We start from the raw sequence: 23838 nt of genomic DNA, 5'->3' as shown, positions 1-23838 counted from the left end.
ACTTTGGGAGCATCTCCTGTGTGTGCAGTGCAGTTATGAAGCCATCCTTTGTGGGTCATATCTCCTTACCTAGACTCTAAGTCCCCAGGATGGAGGCTAGCTTCTGCTTTCATGGCTCTCACTACACTTTGGGCCCAAGTGGACAGCAGATGACTGAACGTTGGGCTGCACACACCTGGCTCGAACCTGCAGCCCTGGGGATAGACATGCCCAGGTACAACCTCAGGGCTGAAACTGCTGACATATGGCTGAATTTCTCCCTCTGCCTGGGAGTGGTGTCAGGAGGAGCTGGCCTCAGGAGTGCTGGAGAATCAGGGGTGAACATGGTGGTCTGCGAAAACATCCCCACAACAAATGTCTTGAGCAGAGATCACTTTATTGAGATGGCTTTGCTTTAAGAAGAGAAAAAGAGACAAAGCCAAGAGGCAGACTCTATAGCAGAGGCCTGGGGTGGCTGCACACTTCCGACCTGTGTGCAAGCAGGGGGGATCCTGGCTCCCACGTCCATACCACTCGTTTCTTGAGACAGAGGTCATCTGGCCGGGGCTCAGTGCACCTTCTTGAACACTTGTTTGCAGACCACACCCTGCACTCTCATCTCCTGAAAGGAAAGCAGATACCGACTGTGGGTCAGAGCAGGGTCACCTAGGGTCACCCTTGACCGCTCTAGCGGTCAGAACTTTGAACATACTCAACGGATGCTACGGTTCCTCCAGCAGCTGGTTCGAACTACTCCTTTGGAATGTGGTTGAACTGGGTAGTGGAGATTAGGCTCTATGGCACTCTGCAGTACAGTTAGAGCTGGCCAGGAACAGATGCGGCCCAGAGCAGACCAACAGGACCCTGCGCCCCCCTTTCTCCTACCACCCTCGAGAGGCCAAAAGGCTTTAAGAACCTCACGCCTAGGCCCAGGATAGAGTCTATGCCCAGGCTTAGGAAAACAAAAAATCAGGCCCAGACACAGAGGTCAACCCCCAAAGGCTTAATAGGTCACCTCAGACCAGGGTCACAATCTAGTGTGAAAACTCTAAGCTTCAGCTGTGATTTGGAATTACCTGAGGAGTCTGAAAAGCGCATCTAGTAGATGCACTAACCCAGTTATATCAGCATCTCAGGGGGTGTGGAACAGCTGGGATTTATAATGAAAAGCCTCTCAGGTAATTCAAAAATGCCGTCAAGACAGCCCATGTCCTGTGTCCAGGGGGCCAGGACAACAGTATTGCCATGTCTTTCAAGTTTTAGGAAGGAGGCTTAAAATATGAATGTTTATGTGACGCCCCCTAATTTTTAATTGCCAGAAGTGTGAAGCCCTCGAGGGCCAAATGAAACAAGCCTGGAATAGAGCTACTGAGCTACTGAGCTCAGAAGTGTGAAGCCCTCGAGGGCCAAATGAATAGAAGAATAGAGCTACTGAGCTACTGAACTCAGAGGACCGATGGCGATCATGTCACCTACCCTCTTTATAGTTGAGAAAAGAGAGACCCAGGGAGGACAGGCTCTCTGTGTTAGGCCACTCTGCCGCCAGAAATAACGCCTTCATGCCCTAACGTGGTACTTCTCAAAGCTCTTGCAGACCATAGGAGATCTTTGAAGAACCCCTGGATGGTAGGATGACATTTTCAGACGAGGCCCGGGAAAGGAGGAGAGCTAGCCAAGGGCACCTAGGGAGTTGACTGGGGCTAGAATTCAGGTTGCCTGGACCAGGTTCCTTCTGCAGAAGGAAGCCCACTGGGGAGTTTCATTGGGGGAGACAGAGTGAGGGGGGTCCTCTCCGTCAAGGTCATGCGCTAGGTTAGCCCTTGGGGGCTGAGGCCTCTGGTCCACATCTGTGTGTGCTTCTCCCAGACAGCGGGCAGAGAAGTAGCTCTGATCGTAGGTCACAGGCTGGAGGAGAGGCTGAGGTCCACCTCACGGAGGAAGTGCTCTCTGCCTCGACCTCGACTGAAAACAGGTCTCAGAGATCGAGAATTCTCTTTGGCTCATGATTTGAGATGGTAAACATATACACCATTTGGGAGCAAACGTTGGTTCTGACACTTTCTAGATGAGCAATTTGGATGTGTAAATTAACGTTCCAGAGCATATCCTCCTTTCAAAAATAGAAACGATATTCTTATTTTGAGAGAATAGAAAGAAATATGGGATGTGAAAGGGTTTAGCTCATTACAGATGCTTAGTAGGTGCATCTCCTCACCTCTTCCCTCTGCCTGGAAGCTTGAGTCAGCCTAGACCTGAAGACACATTGCTCAGTTTTCAAGTTACTCAGGCATGTTCTCCAGGTCCTTGGAAGGGAAGCTTCAGAGCAGAACCAAGGCCCAGTCATGGTCTTCTTCCATCTGGACCTCAACAGTGACCAGAGACTCCAAGGGCCAGACTGGCCAGCCCAGGAACCTACCAGGTGCAGCTCATCCCCCTCGATCCACTGGGTCCAGCCGCGTCCCTCCTTCTCGCCCTTCTGCACACACTGGAGCTTGTCCCCGTCCCAGCTCACCGTGGTCTGCCAAGCAGAAAGCAGTCGTCAGTCCTGAGCCAGCAGCCCCTGGGAGCCGGAGGAGGGGGCAGCTCCCAGCCTTGATAATCAAGGATGTGCACCTGTCAATTTTATTATGGAAAATTCACAGCCTTCTACTCCCTGCTCACCACGTGCTCTTATTAAAGCGTGCAAATCAGTTTTAAAATTTATGGAAACCTTCATACAATTCATTTAAAAGGGTAATTAGGGAAGGAAAAAGTCATTGAGGTGGGGCTGTCATTGCAAGGGCTAAGAATGGTGCTGGGGGTTTTGGAGGATTCTGAGGCTGAGCACAGACCAGGTGTGCGCGGGGCGAGGGCTATTTCCTGCATCTTAGGGAACAGACTTCTCCAAGTACCCTCCCCATGCCCAGATATTGCACCTATTCATTCCTAGTCTCATCCTTGTCTAGGTCCTGCCACACCGAAAGCCCCACTCCTGGCCTCAGGGAGCTTTCCTTTACAGGGGAAGACTGACTTTAGAGAGAAACGACCTCCACAGGTACAAACAGCAGCCTGAGCTGCACCACACCCCCTGCACCCCACCTCCGAGTGCTCACATCTTCCCTGACAGGTGTATGCTGCCAGGTGCTGGCATGCTGGAAGGGAAGACAGAGGTGAGGAGGAGGCCCGGCCAGTGCCCTTGGAGACTGCAAGGGCCCACAAAAGGCTGAGAACTCGGAGGCGAGACAGTCCTGTCACTCCAGCTCGTCAGGAGTGGCTGGTCTAGACAGGGACCCGCGTGCGACCCGCGTGCCAAAGCTGGTCACAGAAGGCACAGCGGACAGCTCTCCTACTGGCAGCTGCCTTCCTCCTTCCCATCGGGCGAGTCCACGCATGAGCCCCGCCTCCCCGCTGTAGCACTTTAAACTCTGCTCCCCCGTAACTGTGTGGCTCTGGCAAGTCCGTCCCTTTCCTGGGTCCCTGTGTTCCCATCTGTCAACTGAAGTCATTAACACTAGAGGCTTTAGCTTTAGAGAACTAAGGGTTCTTGTGTTCTCTTCATGCTCAGCTGAGAGTCGGGGCAGTCAGCAATAGCCTGCCAAGGGCTCCAGAGGGAGGAAAATGTGAGAAATGGGTGTGGAGCAAGTGGGGTCACTCCCTCCGGGGCACCCCGCCCGCCTCCCTTCTGGGCTTGCTAATCACTACTGCCCTCTGCTGGTGGGATGAAACTGCACTAAGACAAACAGGGAGGCCAGGTGTGTCCCCCGCCTTTGCATAGCAGTAAGTCAGATCTCTGCTCCTGGAGCCTCTTTCCAGAGGGACATGGGACTCAAGAGGACTTGGGGGCAGTTCCTCTCCCTGGGACAGAGACTCATCTGGAGCACATGTGTAGCCCCAGGCCGGAGAGAAGGCCCTGCTTCAAGCCAGCACGTAATGTGGCAAATGCCCACTAAGACCTGCCGTGAGTAAGGGTTACTCACGCTCTGGTGCCCAGTCTCTGGGTGCTTCACCTGTGCCGAGCCTGTGAGGGAAGTGGGGACCGAGAAATTGGTCCTCAGCTTCAAGGAGCTCGTAAGAGCTGTTGGCTTCCTTAACAACAGATCTCAGGCTCCTGACTCAGAGGCACGAGAGAATTGCTCGTGCTCAGCTCTGATACACACAGCGTGGCCTCTTCTGGAAATCTTAGTCAACAAGTACGTTTATACCCTTTGTCCTGGAAAATGGAGAACAAGCCCCAGAAGAAAACAGTAATGAAAAGAACACACGTACTCTTGCTTCTGCAGAGATAATTGTGCCAACATGTCTGTCCAGTCTTTATCTGTACGTGTATATATATTTCTGTTTTTACAAAATCAGGACGGCACCATTTATGGCCCTGGAGCCTCGTTTCTTCATTCAACAGGGGCAATTTCCACTTCAACAAATATTCTCACGAGCATTATTTTAATTGTTACATAATCAGGAAATGGCTACGTAATTTGCAGGGCCCAGCACAAAATGGAAATAAGGGGCCCCTTGTTCAAACATGATTAAGAGTGTTAAGACGGTGAGCGGAGCATTAGGCAAAGCGAAGGACCGTCTGAGCGGGGCCCGGAGGGACTGCATGGGGTCACGTGCCCACGACGCTGTCCTTGGTTGTGTGTCTTCGTACATTCGTATTATTACTTAGATGGTTAGCTACTCTTGGGCGTTTAGGTTAATTATAAGTCGGTGCTACTGTCAATAAGACTTCCTTGTATACATAATTTTGGATTCATTGTTCCTTAGAATAAACAGGAGGAACTGTGGCATGAAAGAGTATTCATAGTAACATTGGTAAGTATTGCCCATTGAATCTCCAGGAAACTCACATCTGTTGAACTTCCAACTCCGGTGTCAGACGTTGGCCATGAAAAAGAGGCTCATTAATAGTAAAGCAGCAGGTTTTTGCTGCCAGGCTCCCATGTTACTTTTTCCAGGTCATTTGGCTTTTTTTTTTGTAGAATTACTTATTTAATTTTATTGTTATTTTAAAATTTGCTATAGGATACATGCACTTCTCAGAGAGAGAGAGAGAGAGAACAAGTCACCAGGTTCGGGACTCCAACCATGGTCAGCCACGTGGGAGTCCAGTGCCTTACCCACCACGCCATCTACTGGTCCCCATTTGGGATCTTTTTTTTCTTAATTTTATTTTTAATTATTTACATTTAATCACTTTGTGGGCTGCTGAAAAAACAAGGACATTATCCTAAGCCTCTGTGTAGCTCCTTGACAGATCAAGTCAGTCAACCACTATGGGGGTGAGTGCTGGGAGCTAAAGGGGAGCTCTTACAACTCCTGTCTGGGAAGAGAGCACCTCAGAGAAGCACAGAGACACACCCAGGCTGCTAGGGCCAGGGTGGTAGGTGCCGTGATCAGGAGCTGGGTAGCACAGGAGGGCTCCTGATTCCCACAGGGGTTCTACAGAGTGGGGAGGCATTCCAGGCAGAGTGAGTAAAGACCCCCTGGTGGTGGAGCCCGTGAGGGAGAACTGATGAGCGAGCCAGTGCTGTGGAAGCCTATCTTTGGGTTAAGGAGGGGGGAGGAATACAGAATAAGGAGGGATAAGGCTGGGGGCAGATGAGGACACAATGCCAGACCGAAACTTGGACTGTGCCCTGGAGCATTTTCAGGCCTCCCTTTACTGCCTGTCCCTTCACACAGCCCTATGGGTCTGACCTGCTGGGCATGATGTCCTCTGGCTTAAAGGGGCCTGAAGCTCAGTTGCAATTATACCAGGCTCCTGGTCCCTGTCCCCCTTCTACTAGACCTCCGTGCCCTGTATCAGGCTGACCTAGAATTGGCAGCAAAGAACATGTTCCTTGGCTCACTTAGAGCTGAGTCCTCTCTTACTGGCTGTGTGGGATGACTTTGAGCAGCTGGATGGACCTCTCTGAGCTGCAGTGCGCTCGACTACAAAAAAAGGCTAAATGACACCTACGTGGCAGACTGTCCCATGGGTAGCCCTCGGGTACCATTTGAGATTTATGCCCCCGTGAAGTCCCCTCCCACATGGCTTGGCTTGGCCATGTGACTTGTGTTGACCAATGGGACATTAGCAAACATGATGTAAGCCCTGTCTTCCTAAGCACTTGCTCACTTTGGGCTTGAATCTTTGGACTCCTCCCATTGTGAAACCCAGCTGCCCGGGGGGTCATTCTGCTAGAGAAAGGGCACCTGGAGAAGCCCTAGAGAACGAGAGAGGGAGAGACTGCTTCCAGGAGAGCTGACACACCTGAGCTTTTAGTGGAATACAGCACACGGAACTGAAGAACCGCCTGAGGAAGCCCCAGAACCATGAGACTATCCGGCTGACGTCTGAAACTATTAGGTTTTGGGGTGGTTTGTTACATGGCATTAGATAAACAGAACACCTACCTCCCTAAGTTGTTCTGAGAACTAAAGAAAATACACATAAATGTCCAGGGCTGGCATGAAAGAGATAACCACCATGACGCTCGGAGCTTAGATAAGGATCCACTTGTCAAAGCTGAACAATGATCTAGTTTTGAAAAAGAGTTGGAGCCCTGTGAGGCAGTGATGGACATGCTATTCCTCATGGCTAACCTGTTTGGAAGCTCCTTCTCCTGCCAGAAGACTCGTATCCAAGAGGAGCCTTGCGGGGGCCGCCTGTGGAGCCAGGACCCTGTGGGCGCTTTGGTGCCTGCTTCCCCTAAGCTGTAATCTTCGTTTGAGCAGAAGATCTATTTGCAGACTCCCCTCTGTTCGCTGTGACGACCCAGCTGTGTGATGTACTTCTCCCATCCCCACCTCATGTTCACTTTGGTACAACTGGATTTTTTTTTTTCCCCAGTTTGTGAGAATAAATCAGCCATTGCCTAGAGGATCAGATTTGTCATAAGAGCAGATAAGGAGGGTAGGGAGTCAGGGAGGATGGCAATAAACTTAAAAACAAATGAAAGGGGGATCAGCAGTTAGCATAATGGCTATGTCGCTGGACTCCCACGTAGTCGATTGTGGTTTGCATCCCTGGACCCGATGGCTTAAAACTGACGCCGGGCGCGTGTGCGTGCGTGCGTGCCCAAGATCCCGAGAGGAGAATGGAGGAGAAGGGGTTGTGGCGGGCCCATTCCCCTGGGGGGGTCATTTCTCGCTTTCTGTCTCTCTGTCTCTCTCTGTGAGGCAAGCGCATGCGCCGTATAGCAAAAACCTCTCCAAAACAAAAACAAAAACAAAAATCAACAACAACAAAACACAAATGAGAGGAAGAAGGAGATAGGTAATACTGGAAGGGGAATGGAGGACAAACAATGGTAGCTCACCTTCTTGCAACCTAAAATGTAACTTCTGATAGCAACATTCTCCAGGATCTAAGAGCCTCTTCCCTGGCCTCCCTATGAAGTCAGCAGCCCGCTGCTTCTGGTAGACCAGGCGCAGTGACCGGCTTGAGACAAGGATTCAGCCTCACCTGAATGCCAGATCTGAAAGGGTCTTTCAGAAGTCATTCAAGAGATCAGTAGATGGCGTGATGGTTATGTTGCTGGACTCCCACATGGCCACAGTTTGAGTCCTGGACCCGGAGGCTTGAAACTCACACTGGGCATGTGTGTGTGCTTGCCCTAAATTCTGAGAGGAGAACGAAGGAAAGGGGATTGTGGTATGGCCATTCCCCCTTGGGGGCGATTTCTCATTTGTTGTCTCTCTGGCGAGTACACACACCCTATAGCAAAAATCTCTCTAAAAATTAAAAAAAAAAATCATTCAATCCAGTGTCCTAGATTAATCCAATGAATTGGGTCTGATGGGGTATTTCAGGCAGGAAGGTGTTCCTGATGCTTTTCAAGTCAGGTGCCTGTGTGAGTGGGGTGGGCATGAGGACAGACCAAGGGGACAGGCAGTGCTGCTGGCCCCTGGCCCCACGGGCTCTGGGATGCCACTTATACCTGAAGGACGAGGGGAGGGGTGGCCACCTTTGACTCACCTCCTCACCATCGATTCTCACCCACACGACACTTGAAAATCCACAAATGGGCTGGAAGCCAGAGAGGCTGGTTGTCAAGCAAAGCCAGTCTAACTTTTCTATTAAAAACTAATAATAACCCCCATCACTTCGGCCTTGTCAGCAGCTTTTCCAGAGAGACATGCGCAAACAGATGAATGAAGACAGCCTTGCACCACGATGACAAGGCACTGTCACTTCAAAAGCCATTATCTGGCTCCTCTGACCACTTAGAAACTCCAGCTGGCACAGGAACATGGGCCTGTGACAAAGAAAGATCGGCTCCCGTGGGCGGCCTGGATGCGCGGGTCCCAGGGGTGCTGCAGGGCCCACGCGCTCCACTTGGATGCTTAGTGCTGGGAGTGACAGACAAACCCCACCAAATGGAGCCATTTCTTGGCAGCCACCTGGCATGACCTACAAATGGCGGGACTCTACTTGGCTGTCAAGAAACTTGTGACATTTTTTAAAGCTCCTGCATGCCCAAAACACCGCCGGGGATGATTGATCACTCAACTCCCTCCTCCTTGTCCACCCAATGAGAGCAGGCCCTCTGGTTATGGACCCTCCTCTGGAGAACGGAGACTTGAGTCTCATCATCTCTGGGGTTCCAGAGCCTGGTCATCAGAGGTGAGGCCTTGCGTGTGGCAGGATGGCCTACAGAAAGCCACAGCCAGGACTGGTCCAAGTCTGGCCCTGAGAACCACGCTCTTTAGACTTGGGAGTAAGACTTAAAAACCAGACAGTGGTGGGACCAGCAATTGGTGTAATGGCTATGTCTCTGGACTCTCATGTAGTCGACCGCAGTTTGAGTCCTGGACCCCGTGACTTAAACTCACGCCGGGCGCATGTGTGTGTGTGCGCAAGATCCCGAGAGGAGAATGGAGGAGAAGGGATTGCGGCGTGGCCATCCCCCCTGGGGGGTGATTTCTCGCTTTCTCTGTCTTGCTCTGTCTTTCTGGCAAGTGCATGTGCCCTATAGCAAAAACCTCTCCAAAAAAAAATTAATTAAAAAAACATAAAAACCAGACAGTGGGTAGATACTTCCTGTATGTAATATGAATTGCTAAAAGATGCAAATTGGCCTTTTCTCCTGGTGTTTGATATTAAAGTATGCATCTCCCTTTGTGGGTACACATGTTCCTGGAGCAATTAGAAGGTTTTCAGCCTCTGGTGCTTGTGTGAAATAAGCAATTGTGTGGGAAGGGCAGGGAAGGTGACAGAGCCCCTGTTGCATGCTGGGTGCTGCTCTGAGCGATGTTTCACTTCACCTTCCAGATTTGAGCTGGTAAAAATGAGGTTTAGGTCAGTCAGCCAGAGTCTAGGGAATGAGCCATCACTTGAACTCAGCTCTCTGTGGCTGAGAAGTCCATCGGCTGCCCAGAAGGCCGGGCTGGGAGCGTGGACAAGTAGTGGTTCTTTTGCTGGTCCATCCCTGGGGGGTGGCAAATATCTAAAATTTGCAAGGAGAAAAGCCAGTTTCACTCACAAATCAGATTAAAATGAAATGAATAAGGCCTTAAAATGTGAGTGAGTTGGGGCTGGCAGGTGGCATAGTGGTTAAGGGCGCTGGACTCCCACATAGCCGACCACAGTTTGAGTCCCGGACCTGGCAGCTTGCTTTCTCACTTTCTCTCTCTCTCTCACTCTGTCCCTCTCGGTCAAATTAAAATAAATGAAGTTAAATAAAATAGTTCTTTAAAAAAATGTGAGTAATTAGAGACACAAAAGCTGTAAAAGAAGCCACTACGAACCAGGAAAGCTACAACGAGGCCTACCTGGGCATGAAAGAATGCAGTCCTAACTTCGTAAAGAAGCTAACGGCAAATGATAACATGATTCTCAGGACAAACGAAATGAGAAAATGTGGAAACTAATCACCTCGACATGTACCTGCTTCTTCCCTTAATCATTCCAGAAAGTGTCCAAGTCAATAGGAACTGTCAGAGCACTCAAAGCCCCATGGAGGCCTAGGTTCTGGGTGGGGAAGTGGGAAAGGGGCAGGGGGTCGCAGGGCCCTGAGGAGTGGCACTTGCTCACTGCAGGGGGCTGAACACTCAGGGTGGCCCTCAGCCGGGCGGGACCCAACTCTGCCATCGGGCAGCTCGGCCTGGAAGGGAGGCAGACACGTAAACTGGCGACGACCCCACTGTGCCCTGTGTACAGCGGACGATGGCACCCAACCCCAGCTGAAAGGAAGGAAGGCTTCCTGATGGAAGTGGTGGTGCCACTGTCATGTCCCTGTCACCGTCACCATACCATGCGCTGAGTGCTCATTACATGCCGGGCAGGGTACTAAGCAATGTGTGGATGATCTCAAGTGGATTCCTGACCCCCTCCGGGAGCAGGTACACTTCTCTCCATTTTACACACTTAGAGACTGAGGCTTGAAGGTCGGCCAGCCACAGAGTGGGGAGATGAGAATTGACCCCAGAGCCCATGTGCTTGGCCGCTGTGTTCTGCAGTCTCCCATCTACACTGCCCTGAATGAGCCACGGGACTGGGCAGTGGGGTTCTGTGCAAGGGAACACTGTTCAGTGACCACAGGCCCCATGACTCCTGCACGCCCGCCGTGGGCTGCCAATACAGAAGTCAGAGGAAGGACCCTGTCATGGAGGGCTCGTAGACCGTCAGAGATGAGGACCAGATGACCTGGAATGCCAGCGGAGCAGCAAAGGCTGGACACACAGAAGTGTGGGGAGGAACCTTACCAGCCCATCAGGGGAGGCTTCCTGGGGGAGGTGAGGCTGAAAGTAATGCTTGAGCTGACACCACTAAAAACCTCCATGGGCATTAGGTTAATCATGGAGAGAGACGGAACAAGGGAGGCCCAGGTAAAAGAAGCAGCATGGACAGATGTGAGGGGGTTGTGAGCAGCAGAGGCTGCAAGGAGGAGGCGTCTAAACAGGCTTCCCCCAGCTGGACTCTCCGGCAGGAAGCCTCACGCTATACCTCCAACCCCAGATGACTCCAGGCACTCTTCTTCCTTACTGCACATTTCTGTGGCTCTAGCTGGCCGAACCCAGCGCTGTGAAAATCCAAATCTTGCTCATCTGGCCGGCAGTGTTGGCTCTGCCACCAGGGGCCAGTGCAAAGAGTCAGCCTATTAGCGGCTCCACCAGCACAGAGGGGTTGGGTTGGAGTGGGAGAACACACCTCAGAGCGAGGACATTCTGCCAGACTGCTCCCAGGGGCATCGGAGGCCTCATTCTCCCATGGGAGCCTCTGGTCTCTATTTGTTTTTCTTCCACAGCAAACAGAAATAAGCAGCTCCCATGAGACTGGAAGCGCTAGCCTAGTAAGAGAGGAGAGTGAAGGGTCAGGAGCTCCCACGAGATTGGAGAGCCAACCTAGTAAGAGAGGGGAGTGAAGGGTCAGGAGCTCTTGGTGGGGCGCTCCCTGGTGTCCGGGACCCTTTTGTTCACTGCAGGACACTAGACTGCACTTGGGGACGTGCACAGAATGGATGAACAAGGACAACATTCGGAGGGGTCCTCTGAGATTTTGCAGGCAATGAACACCTTTCGTTCCTTCAACCAGGTATCCCAATGCGGTTGCTTATTTTGCCGTAGTTAACCTTATAGCATCGGTGATAGGTTCTGAGTCTCTTAGGCACCTTGCCCAGGTGAGTCTGAGCCATAGGTTAAACGCCCTACTGACTGACCACGAGCCCACGCCTGCCCACTGCTTTCACACGAGCACCTTGCTGCCACAAATACTACAGCCATCGAATAACACCTGTAGGCTGCAGGCCTAGGACTGGCCCAGCCATGCCACAGTGGCTCGTGTGCTTAAAGCTGGGCATCTAGGGCGGACCCAATGACAACCTTAGATAGAGGCAGGCCTGAGCGCCAATCCATTCCCATATTTTCTTTTTCTCTTTCTTTTCTTTTTTCTTTTTTTTTTAAAAAGAGGTTTTTGCCTTAAGATACATGCACTAGTTGGAAAGAAGGAGACAGTGGGAGGGAAAGTGAGAAGTCACCCCCTGGGGGGATGGCTACACCACAATCCTTCTCCTTCATCTTCCTCATGGGATCTTGGGCAGGCACGCATATGTGCCTGGCATGATTTTTAAGCCACTGGGTCTGGGACTCGAACTGCGGTCAGTTCGAACTGGACTCGAATTGGACTCCCACGTGCCACATAACTGCTGGCCACATTTCATATTTTCTAGCTGGGTGACCCTGAACAATTACTCCACCTCTGGGGGCCTCCACTTCACAGTCTGCAAAATGGGGCTAGTGAGTCCTGCCACAGAGCAGAGCTGTCAGGATGGAATCACACAGGGTTTGCAGGGACCCACTTTAGTGCAGGACACATAAAGTACTTGGTGAAGGGGCCAGTAGGTGGCATGGCGGTTTGGGCGCTGGACTCCCAAATGGCCAACCGTGGTTCAAGTCCTAAATCTGGAGCCTTGCTTCCTCATGTTTCTTCTCTCTCTGTGCACGTGCCCTTGCAGCTAACTGAGGAATAACGCGAATTATACGTAAAATTAAATAAGCAATTCTTTAAAAAAAAATAATTCTTGCTGAGCAGTAGTCCCCTTGTTCTTGTGCCTTTCCAGCCTACTCTCTGGAACAGGTGAGGCGCAGAAGCCAGTCTTCACTCTCAGAACCGGCCAGCCCCTCTCTGGGTGGCAGGTCTCCTTCGCACATGATCTGTCTTCTGGAGGCCTCAGTTCACAGGGCAAGAGGATTAATAACTGCTCATAATGGAGCAATCACGCTGCAGGCTTTCCCATGCACGGTGCGTGCGATCCTCAGGAAGCAGGAATCCCTTACGTGATAATGACCCTTGTTTCACAGACAAGTGAAGGCACAGACCGATGAAGTGACTTGCCCTAGACCACCCAGTTTATAAGGGCAGAGATGAGACTCCACACATGATGGTCTGCGCCGTTGTCTGGCTACGGTGTGACGCAGTCAGCCTGCCAGGCTTCTGCCTAGGAGGGAGAGAACACGGAAATACAGGGGGCCAGGCGCAGCTGCCTCCAGCCCTTGAGGTTGGGGTTCTCAGCCAGCAATGAGGCTTCCACTCTTAGGAAGAAGGAGGTGCACCCCAGACCTCACTCCCCTGCGACTGCTGGTTCCACCCCGCAACACCACTACCTCGTGGGCAGATGCTGCGTTTCCCGTTTCCAAAGCTTCACAGAGCTCTGACCCGAACAAGGGCTACATCCCTCCTTGGCAACAATCCCAGTCAGGCTGCCTGGAATCAAACCCTAGCTCCATCAGCTACTCAGTCCTGGACAAGTCAGAGGTCTTTTTGTTTCCTATTCTTCATATAAAACATATAAAAAAAATTGGCACGTTCATCATAACATTGTTGTGTGGATTAAAATAATAATAATAATAATAATAATAATATTAATAACGCATGGAAAGTGCTTCGAAGGCGTTCCGGCCTAGGAGAGATACCTGACGAGCTAGCTATTGTGAAATGGGAGTGGATCACGTTTATACTGTTGGAGTTCTGCTATTTCCACCTAGCGCTTACTTAGCAAACACGTTGGACCATGGTATGGTGGCACTAAAGGAGGTACGAAGTGTGGTCCTGCTGCCTGGAATCTCAGACACATTAAGGAGCTCTGCTCATTAACAAATGTCACAGGCGCCCCAGGAGCTGCGGCTGCAGAGACCCTAAGGCGAGAGGACAGCAGAGCAATGGGAGATCAGGACAGGATCAACGCCGCAGCAAAGCCTGGGCTGAGGCTTGACCAGTGGGTAATTGTCCTCCCAGGGGAAGAGGCAAGAAGAATGAGAGGAAAGATGCCAAGGACAGCAGTGAGGACACCTACGAATGGTGGGCAGGGCCCAGCACATGGTGCGAGGTAAGGAATGGGGCTGGGGAGACCAGCAGGGCCTCGTCCTGAAGAGCCCAGGTGCTGTCTGGCCTTTATCTGTATGAGGTCGGGGGCCCTAGGGACTTCGAGCTAGAGAGTAGCATGATCAGATTCCCTTTTTAAGATGTGAAGGAGAGGCTAAAGTGTTGAGGAAGGTTAAAAGGGGGGTACTAGCAGATGGCATAACGGTTACATTGCTGGACTGCCATATGGCTGAACATAGTTCGAGTCCTGGACCAGGTGGCTTGAAACTCATATTGGGCATGTTTGTGTGTGTGTGTGTGCATGCCCAAAATCCTGAGAAAAGAATGGAGAAGGGATTGTGGCATGACCTTCCCTCTGGGGGGGGGGGTGATTTCTTGCTTCCTGTCTCTGTTTCTCTGGCAAGCACATGCCACATGCATCCTATAGAAAAATCTCTCTAAAAAAAAAAAAAAAAGGATGATGAAAAGGACAAGGGGCATCGATATGAAAATGTTGCAATAATTAAATGAAATAACTCAAGGGAAACGCTGAGCCTGGCACGAATTAAACACAGGAGACGGTCATTGTTACTGTGCTTGTCCTTAGAGGCTAGAGAAGTTCAGGGCGGTGGGGACAGGGAAAAGAGGAGAGAAGCATTAAAGAGCAGAACCTATGGAACTTGTTGACTGCCCATAAAGGCTTTTCATTAACTGTGCTAGCGGTCACTTGCATGGGTACATAGTGGTTTTATAGAATTAAAAAGCCGCAGTCTTTCTCACCACCTTCCATTATGTGGCACTTAGAAACTCCAGTGGGAGGAGGGCAATTCCATACAGCACACAGAGTCAGGAGTCAGAGACAGCTGGAGTCAGATCCCGTCTATGGTTAACCAGTGCCACCCTGGGCAGGACCTTGGGCTCCCTCTCTGTCAGAGGGGAGAGTATCACCTCTCCAGGATGGCTGGAGGATTAAGTAGATATCCATACAAAGTTCTGGGGCAGGACTTGTCACATCAAAGTCCTTGGAGGGTGGGTATACGGAGGGCAGCTACGCTGACTGTCACCAACAATTAGTATCACAGCCCTGCAAACAAATACCTTTGTGCACAGACATCGTTTTTTGTTTCTTTTGAATGATTTTTTTCTGGACTCTAATCCTGTAAGTGGGATGTCTGAGTCAAAGGGTAAAATAATTTTCTGACTCATGGCACATCGTTAGGCAGGTTCTTGTTTATTTCATTTCTGAGTGTAGGGCAGTTCCATGGCAAAGCTGGCAGAGGCGGCTTTGGAGCCTGGGCTCTTGGCCATCCCTCCCTTCACACCTATCTTGTATTGTTCTTCCCCAGAGCACTCCTGAGCTGCCCCTGGACTCTCAGGTCCAGAAAGAAAGAGAAGATAGAGAAGGGAGGGTGGAAAGAGGAAGGAAAGAAGAGAAGAAAGGGATGGAGAGAGGGAGGGACTCATTTCTACCCTGTATTAAAGCTAGTTAGCACTCTGGTTTTTCATATTAAACAAAATACCTGCAACAGTCTTAGGCTGTTTAACTAGAGTAGATGCAGTATGATGGTGGAATTTCGGACAGGTTATGTATACCTGGGGTTCCTTTTGGAGGACGGGGGGCAGTGTGTGCGTGCGTGTGTACACGAGCTGGCACGGCACTTTTATTTTATTTTATTTTTTTGCTATAGGGCGAGTGCACTCGCCAGAAAGACAGATAAATCACCCCCCAGAGGGGATGGCCATGCAGCAATCCCTTCTCCTCCATTCTCCTCTTGGGATCCTGGGCACGCACACACACGTGCCTGTTGTGAGTTTAAGCCACTGGGTCCGGGACTCGAACTGCAGTAGGCTACATGGGAATTCAGCAACATGGCCATTATGCTAACTGCCGGTCCCGTGGCACAGCATATTTTATACAGCAGACAGCGGCACGCACGTCCCAGGGAGGGAGCTCTTGTGCACTGGCCAGTCTCTCAGGGGTAGGGTGTTGTCAATCAACTCCAAGTCAAATATACAAAGAAATCCCTGAGTTCACGTGCTACGTCTGCAGGGGGACCAGGCTGAAGAGACTGGTTTCCAGGTCTGACGAGCCATGGCGGGTGTGCTGTCCAGGAAAAGCTTAAGCCATTTCAACCCCCTCTCCCAACAAAGGGGACTCCAGCAGCTGTCAACAGCAAGTCCTATCTGGAGGTCAGGGTGCTGCCCACCCATTCACCTCCTCTAGTTCCTGGCCCTTTAGAACAGGGGAGTCAGGCTGTGAGGGCCCAGCAGTCCTCAGTGGCTGGGAGGTAGACCAGCATACAACAGGCCCCACCCACACAGAGTGGTTTCAGCTGCTGCTCAAATCCATTGACTCGGTATTTCAGAGGAGGGTGCAGGGCTGAAGGTGAAGCCCTGACTGCCCCCAACATTTCCCAGCTTTCCACAGGATACTCCCTTCCCCCTTCCAGCCCACACACCAACCTCCAGAGTTGGGCCTAGGAAGACGGGAGACTGCAGAGGCCTAGCTCCAGGCACCAACAGCCGCTCCTCCCTACCCCCGCAGAATCCTACACAGATTAGTCAGAAACAAAACAGCCCAACCCTTACAGCCCTTTGGAGGTTAACAAAAGAATAATTTTTTTTTTTTTTTTTTAAGAGAGAGATTCTTGCTATAGGGCGCATGTGCTTGCTGGAGAGACAGAGACAGAAAGTGAGAAATCACCCGCCAGTGGGGATGGCCAATCCATTCTCCTCTGGGGATTCTGGGCACACATGCACATACGCTCAGCATGAATTTTAAGCCACTGGGTCCAGGACTCGAACCATGGTCGAATACGTGGGAGTCCAGCAACGTCACTATTAGACTAACTGCTGGTTGGTCCCAACTAAAGAATAATGTTCCAACTCTTGCTGAGCATTCACTACATGCAGGTACCAGGTAACAGCTTAGCATGAACATTGGCCTTTTTCTAACGTATCAACCACCCAAAATACTTTTCTAGAGCCTTATCATGTTGCCATTGACATACGGAGTTTATGCCCCCTCCCCTCGAAGAGGGGCAGGTCTTTGTGACTCCTTTGACGAACAAAACATGGCAGAGCTGTTGCTGTCTCACTACAGAAGCTCGGTAACTCATCAAAATGCCTTATTTTCTTGAGACTCTGAATCTTGGAATCTAGCAGCCATGCCATAAGCAAGTTCAAGCAGCTGGTAGAGAGTGAGTGTGAATGAGCCATTTGGAAAGTGGATTCCCCGGCTCTCAGGTGACAGGGCATGCAGCAGAGATTAACTATCTCCTCTGAGTCCTGCCCAAATTACAGATTCGAGAACAAAATAAATGGTGGTGTTGCTTTTTAAAAATATTTTTCTTCTTTTTAAAGAATTATTTATTTAATTTTGTTTATGATTATTATATTTTAATTTGACCAGAAAGAGAAAAAGAGAGAGAGGGAATGTGAGAGAGCAAGCCACCAGATCCGGTACTAAGTTTTAGAGTGGTTACACAGCAGTAGAGAACTAAAGTAATTCATCGTCATATTAATTCTCTCGACAACCTTTTTGAGAGGGATAAAGTGCCTTTGTCAAGGAAACACAGCTAGAAGGCAGAACTAGGATTCAAATCCAGGTCCATCTCAAAGCCAGAGTTATTCATTGCTCTGTCAAACCCCACCCTTGCCCAGCTATACACACGTACTATCAGTATCACTTAACTCAGATCCTCAGTAGAAAATGTCATGGGCTGCTACCAGATAGGTGTCCCCAGGCAGCACCGCCCTCCAGGGACAGGGGTGCAACTCTCCACTCTCATTCGATCCCAGAACCAGCACCCTTTAACCACAGCATAGCCTTGATACACTGAATCATGAGAACATCACGGGAACCCAGGCATGGGCCAGTCCCTTTCCTCATTTTCCTTTCTTAGAAGCCATCTAAAGCACAGTCCTTGAACTGACATCAGTAACATCCGGGACCTTACAAAACAGCAAGTTCTTGGGCCCCACCTCAGACATCAGAATCCAGAGACTCTCGTGTAGGGCATGTGGGAATTTGAAGACTATACTGCTCAAACTATTTATGTGGGTCTTAACCCACGATCTCTGGAGTCTGAACGCCTTAGGATGTTTTCAAATGCAAGTGACAGGAAGTCAGTTCAACTACAAAGACACTGCAAAAAGTTTGGGGGAAAATGGAATGAGTTTATTTTGCTGCAGTTTTTTTTTTTAATCCATAAACCTTTCCCCCCGACACACAATATGCATTTTCCACAAACTTTTTGAAGGCCCCCATCCCCCTTCATAGTTTAAGGGGAAAGAAAGGGTCTGTATAGGTAAAAGTACCTGGGAAGTCTAAGGGATGAGTGTCCGGAGCGCCAACAACCTCCGACGTTACAACCCCGTACTTTTCCTTTCTCTACCGGCCTTACCTTTTTTTGTTCTTTTGTTCCATCTGTGGGATTCATGCATGTACCATAAAAGGTGGGGCTGGAGGGGATGACCTCTGATAACCCCAAGTTTACCTCATACGAGCTATCAACCTTCAGAAAAACAGAACTCACCTCTCTACCAGGGTCCCTAAATTAAGTTCCAGGAAAAGCTGTGATTGGTGGGACCAGCAGTTGGTATTGTAATGGTTATGTCACTGGACTCCCATGTGGTTGACCATGGGAGTTCAAGTCCCGGACCCGGTGGCTTAAACTCATGCCGGGTGCGTGTGTGTGCATGCATGCCCAAGATCCTAAGAGGAGAATGGAGGTGAAGGGATTGCGGTGTGGCCTTCCCCATGGGGGGTGATTTATTGCTTTCTGGCAAGCGCATGCACCCTATAGCAAAAACCTCTCCAAAAAGAAAAGGAAAGGAAAGAAAGAAAAGAAGAAAAGAAAGGAAAAGAAAGTAAAAGGAAAGAAAGCTGTGACTGGTTCAGCTAAAGTGGCAGGCCATGGGGCATGTGTCACTCTGGCGAAAAAAGAACTCATCCCAGGACAATGTGCTGAGATTTGCAAATCCTCCAGGAATTATAAGGTGAGTAGGGAAAATGCTCACTGAGAAAGGGAGTGCTTCCTTGCTGAGCAGGGGAGCAATGCCAGGGAGAAACACAAACAGCTGTAACTCACCCAGTGAACACCTGGCCCTTGTGAGTGATTGATTCTGCCTTGCTTTTCGCTCTGGAGTATCAGAAGAGGCCCTTTCCGGTACACAGCACTGTGACTTCACAAGACCCTGCACCCCCTGTAAGAGCTGTGGTCCTGAGAATTTATCTCCTAAGACAGGCAGAGAGGCCATCATGCTGGCCACTGTGCAGGTGTGGAAGCAGGGGCAGCGTGTCTGACTACTTAGGGTCACCCTGTCAGTTATCAGAGAAGGATCCAGAATCAAGTATTCTGACTCTGATACCAGCTGTCCTTTTCATCCTAGGCCTTGTCTGTGTTTACCTCAGGTTGGGATAAAGCTTGAAATAAGGAACTGGTTCCTAACAGACAAGTTAGAATCCTTCCCCTGCCACCTGCTAGCTAAGCAGTGGGGAACTTTGGGCTAAAAAGGGTCTTGGTCTCCCTGAGCCTCAGAGCCTCACCTGTGAAGTGGTTAGACTGATACTTAGAGAAAAGCACTTGTGGGTCCAGGAGATGGCATATGGCTATGTCGCTGGACTCCCACATAGTTGACTGTGGTTCGAGTCCTGCACCTGGTGGCTTAAAACTCACACTGGGCGCGTGTGCATGCATGCACAAAATCCTGAGAGGAGAATGCAGGAGAAAGGATTGCGGCGTGGCCATCCCCCCAGGGGGTGATTTCTCACTTCTGTCTCTCTGTTAACAGCACTCAGAATGGGGACCAAAGGAGGAAAACAGTGCTAATGACACTTGGATCCGGAGTGGCACTTAGTAAAGATTTATTCCATGTTATTTTCCTTTGATCCTTCCTAACAAAAACCAAAACCTAACAAACCAGTGTGATTTTTTAAAAAGCTACTTTGTGAATTTTATTTGGACTGCTTTAATTCTTCTTTTTGTAATCCTCAAAAGCATGCTCCTGACCCTGATTTCAAAGGTCGGAGAACTTTAGCTAAGACATGAAAGAAAGCCTGTGTTTCCATCTTGGCAAGGACCCAGCTGATCCAGGCTGGGGCAGCTCTCCGAAGGTTCCCCCAGTCCAATGGATTCTCAAGCTCTGAAGCCCAGGGATTGAATTGCACCACTGGCATTGTACTTTTAAAAAAAAAGAACCAAAAAATCTATTTAATGGGTCAAGAATAGGATCAGAAAGCTGGCAAGAGTTTGAAGTATTAACAGTGGTTGGGTCAATTTCATGTTTTACTATAGATAGTTAGACAGATGGATGGATGGGTGAACAAATAGACATTCAGTCAGCTGTCAAGGAAGGGAGGGAAGGAAACATAGTACAAAAAGAATTTGGAAAATCTCGGAGGGTTAATAAGGAAAAATGACTAAGAAATATCATTGAGTGAAAAAACTATGTACAGAGAAGTAACTATTTTTCCTTCCTTCCTTTTCTTCTTTTTCCTTTCTTCTCCTGTCAGCTCTAGGGAGAGGTGCTGTCCATATGACCAGTCAGTAAATAGCTTACATATTTGAGGAAGATTTCTGGACACACTCACCAGAAAACTAACAGTGATAACCTCTGAGGAGTTGGAAAAGGGCCAAGTGGGAAAGGGGCCTTTTCCTTTTCGCTCTATACACTCTTGTGCTATTTGAATTTTTTCCTTTCATAATAAAAACAAAGAAAGTGACAGCAGGGCGGAAGGCTGAAGCAGGAGGCAGGCCCTGTGGAAGGGTCATCCTAAGTTCAAAGCTGGATATGAAGGAGAGGCCCAGCCAGGGGAGGAGGCGCCAGGCCCCTGAGTGAACAAAGCTTCCTCCTCCAGGGAAAACCTCACCATGATGGGATGACAAATAGCTCTTCTCCTGCCACCCTGCAGAGCTCATGGCTGTGAGTCCCGGCTGAGGCTGCCACTCCGAGGGGAGCTGGGGATAAAGGACTGCATCATTCCGAGGGACTCCCTTGTTAAGAGCAGGGAGCACTATTTGAGTTGAAGAACACCATCCTTTCTCACGATCCTCATCCTGCCAAAGCCCACATGCGCTACATTCAACACATGATGTTGTTTCTAACTGGGCCTGATACTGGCTTTTTTCTGAGCAAAGGCACGCAGGAAGCAATGGAGAAAAGCCCTGTGTCCGTTCAGCCAAGCCCAGCCTTGATACATGTCCACTAAAATGATAGCTCCCGCTGCTCATGGGTCACAGGAAGTCTAAACAGACGGAAAATGTGAGCGGAATGATCCAGGGCCACGCAGATCTGAATCCCTCCACCTCTCAGACTGCGAGAGACGGGGGAGCCATTTCAAGTGGTTGTGGACATGGATGGCAATGTCCACAGGGCCCAGACCAGCGACACCAGGCCCTCTGCAGCTGGTTATAGTTCTCGCCGTTGTTACGGGGAGACGCAGGTACAGAGACGCTTCTTCACCACAGAGTGGTGGTTCTCGAGCTTTGTTTCCACCAGAACCACCTGGAGGGCTTACCGAAACACAGACTGTGGGACCTACTCCCAGGGCTTGGGGCTCAGTAGGCCAGAGGTGTGGCCAGAGAATTTGTACTTCACAGAAGTCCCCCGGGCTGCTGCTGTGACTGCTGTGGGACCCACGGCTGGAAGGGAACCCACAGCGCAAACTATGACAAATGCCATTTGACCCTCGACTTTAGGTAACAGGGTGGGATGAAGATTGGCAAAGTGGACAGCCTCTCGGGAATAAACACAGGGGTGCCTGGTGTTTCTTCATGCTTGTGTGTGTGTGTGTGTGTGTGTGTGTTTGGGTAAGAACAGCCTTGAATTTTCCTATGAAATCTTACCGTCTCGGGCAGTCACTGGCAACTGACTCTGAAATTTTTCAAACTTGGTGCAGGCCAAACAAAACACATGTGCAGGCCGGATTTCACCCTCTGGCTGCTGGTCTGGAATACAGATAAGGTTCCCATGGAGAGGAGGCAGGATCACAGACCTCCGAGCTGGCCTCTGGGCCTTTGGGAAGGGCCGGCTGCCTGGCCGTGTCTCTGCACCAGGGCTCGCTGTGGCCTGTCGGGGTTGCTTCCTGTCGGGGTTGCTTCTAGGCTGCTCTCAGGTCCTCAGCATTCTCCTCCCCTCCACCCCTGCCCCACCTTTCACGGTCCAGCTACAGCAATGCCTTTGCAGACGGCACCACTCTCTCTCCCCCACCCCCCCAACAGGCCTTTTCTGACCTCTGGACCTTTGTGCCTGTGGTTCCTTCTGGAACACTCTCAGCCCTTTCTCCACATTTGCCCTAATTCTTACTTGTCTTTCATGACCTCACTCAGCTATCACTTCCTCCAGGACCTTTCCTGACCACTGCTCCCACCCCTAGCTCTGTGCTCCTCAGCCCACTGTGTTCCCATCATGCACTGGGCTGTAATCGCCCAAAGAAGTGTTGTCTTCTCCCTTGGCCTGAGCACCCTAGAGGCCTTGCATGTCTTAGAGACCCCAGGGTTGAGCCCGGTGCCTGGTGTGGGACAGCTCTGAAACGTCCTTTACTAAATGCTTTGGCCGTGGCCTTTCCCTCATCCTCTTTCTATTTGCCTGGCTGCTCCCTGCCTGTCCTTCGAACCACAGCTCAGATTTTGCATCCTGTGGGGAGGGAGTCCTCCTCTGCCCCCATCAGCACATGTCACACTGCAGTGCGCCTCGCTGCTCCGGCCTGCCTCCCTCACGACTGAGCTCTGTGGGAGCAGGAGTCATGTGCGATCCATCTCACTGACACACAGGTGGCAAAGACAGAGTAAGCACCAGGAGATGCTGGTAGTACCTGGAGAGGAACAGAAGAATACATGATCCCAGGTGAGAATGAGACTCCTGCAATGTGCTGGGACCAAACTCCTCCAGGCCACTGCCCTGCGATGACCTGGCGGGGCCCAAACATGGAGCACAAGGGGCAGTGGTGAAACTTCTCTGCAGCTCTCACCTCGCCCAGGACCCCAGGGACCCTCAGGGACCTCAGCCAGAGTGACTTGAGCAGCTCTCCTTCCTTACCCTCTGGCTCGACGACCGCTACAGTTTGATCCTTAGCTCTGCTTTCATGGTGGTGCAAAGCTCAACACCATCTAGCCAGGTAGCCTAGAGAGACCACTGCTCTGCTCAGGAGGTCGAGGGCAGGCCTGAGAAGAGCAAAGCAGAGGGGCTGTCCCCTCCCGACAGCTGATGACAGGGTGGGTAAGTGACTGTCTTCTGGGGAGTGGGTTTCCCTGAGCCCTGGGGCAGGTACCACGAGTCTAGCTCAGTTTCATCTAGTTTCCCCAGCTGCCTGGCTCCCTGGTATATTTCCCGACTGTAGACCCGATTCTGGATTGAGAAGAGAAGGTGGCCATTGCCCCTTCCTTTGGGTCCCAAGCACTCCCTTCCACCCTTTCTTTCTCTCACAATTACATGCAGAAGTCGCCTCCTCCAGAAACCCTTTCAGGGTCCCCTCCTCCCAGCCCATGCTTCCCTTTGCCAGCTCTGAGCACACCATGCAATAACTGTGGGTGGGTTCCTGGGCACAGGCCTGTGACTTGCTGTCCTGTCCTGGGCCTGCTGTGCTGGTCAACCTGGCAGGGAAGCATGATTTGTGGTGCAGGGGTTAACCCAGATCTTGTCTCTGTCACTCACAGAACCTCCCCAAGGTCACGTTGCAAAACTCCTGGGGTGAGATGAAGAAGTGAGTTCATATAAAGCTGGAGTAGCACCTGGCCAATGGTAAGCACTTGATGAGTATTTGCTAGAATTACGGGGCGATCAATAAATGTTTCATGCATTCATGGGTGAGGGAGGCAGGGGAAGTAGTGACAATCCCAGCCAAGTACAAGCCAGCACATGCCTGAGTTGCAGTAACCCAAATAAAGACATGTTTGAGGTGTTCTGTGAGTACCCCAAGAGCGAGCTGGGGACGAGGATTGTTCTTACAGAGCAGGGTTTCAAGCAGTGCCCAGGAAGCGAGTCTAGGGCAGAGGGAAGGGCAGACCCTGTCTGGAGGTCTCCTCTCCCATTGTGAGCCTCTCCCAGCAGATTAAAAGGCCTTGAGACTTGTAAAAGCTCAACGTGACATTTCC

General features: G+C 50.6%; 1 protein-coding gene across 1 annotated transcript in view; it reads right to left on the bottom strand.

Moving 5' to 3' along the window:
• Window positions 1-357: 357 nt before the first annotated feature.
• The window catches only part of RBP1 (retinol binding protein 1), a 25610-nt gene continuing 2129 nt past the window's right edge, over window positions 358-23838 (bottom strand). Inside the window, exons 3-4 of the mRNA XM_006158174.1 lie at window positions 2396-2497; window positions 358-601 (exon numbers count right to left, since the gene is read on the bottom strand). Coding sequence (XP_006158236.1) covers window positions 548-601; window positions 2396-2497 — 156 coding nt within the window. The 3' untranslated portion in view covers window positions 358-547. The remainder of the gene's footprint in view (window positions 602-2395; window positions 2498-23838) is intronic.

Source organism: Tupaia chinensis, unplaced genomic scaffold (assembly GCF_000334495.1).
Source record: "Tupaia chinensis unplaced genomic scaffold, TupChi_1.0 Scaffold000574_1, whole genome shotgun sequence".
In the NCBI taxonomy this organism is placed as follows: Eukaryota; Metazoa; Chordata; class Mammalia; order Scandentia; family Tupaiidae; genus Tupaia; species Tupaia belangeri.
Note: the sequence above shows the minus strand (reverse complement) of the source record. Positions and strands in the feature narration are given on the sequence as shown.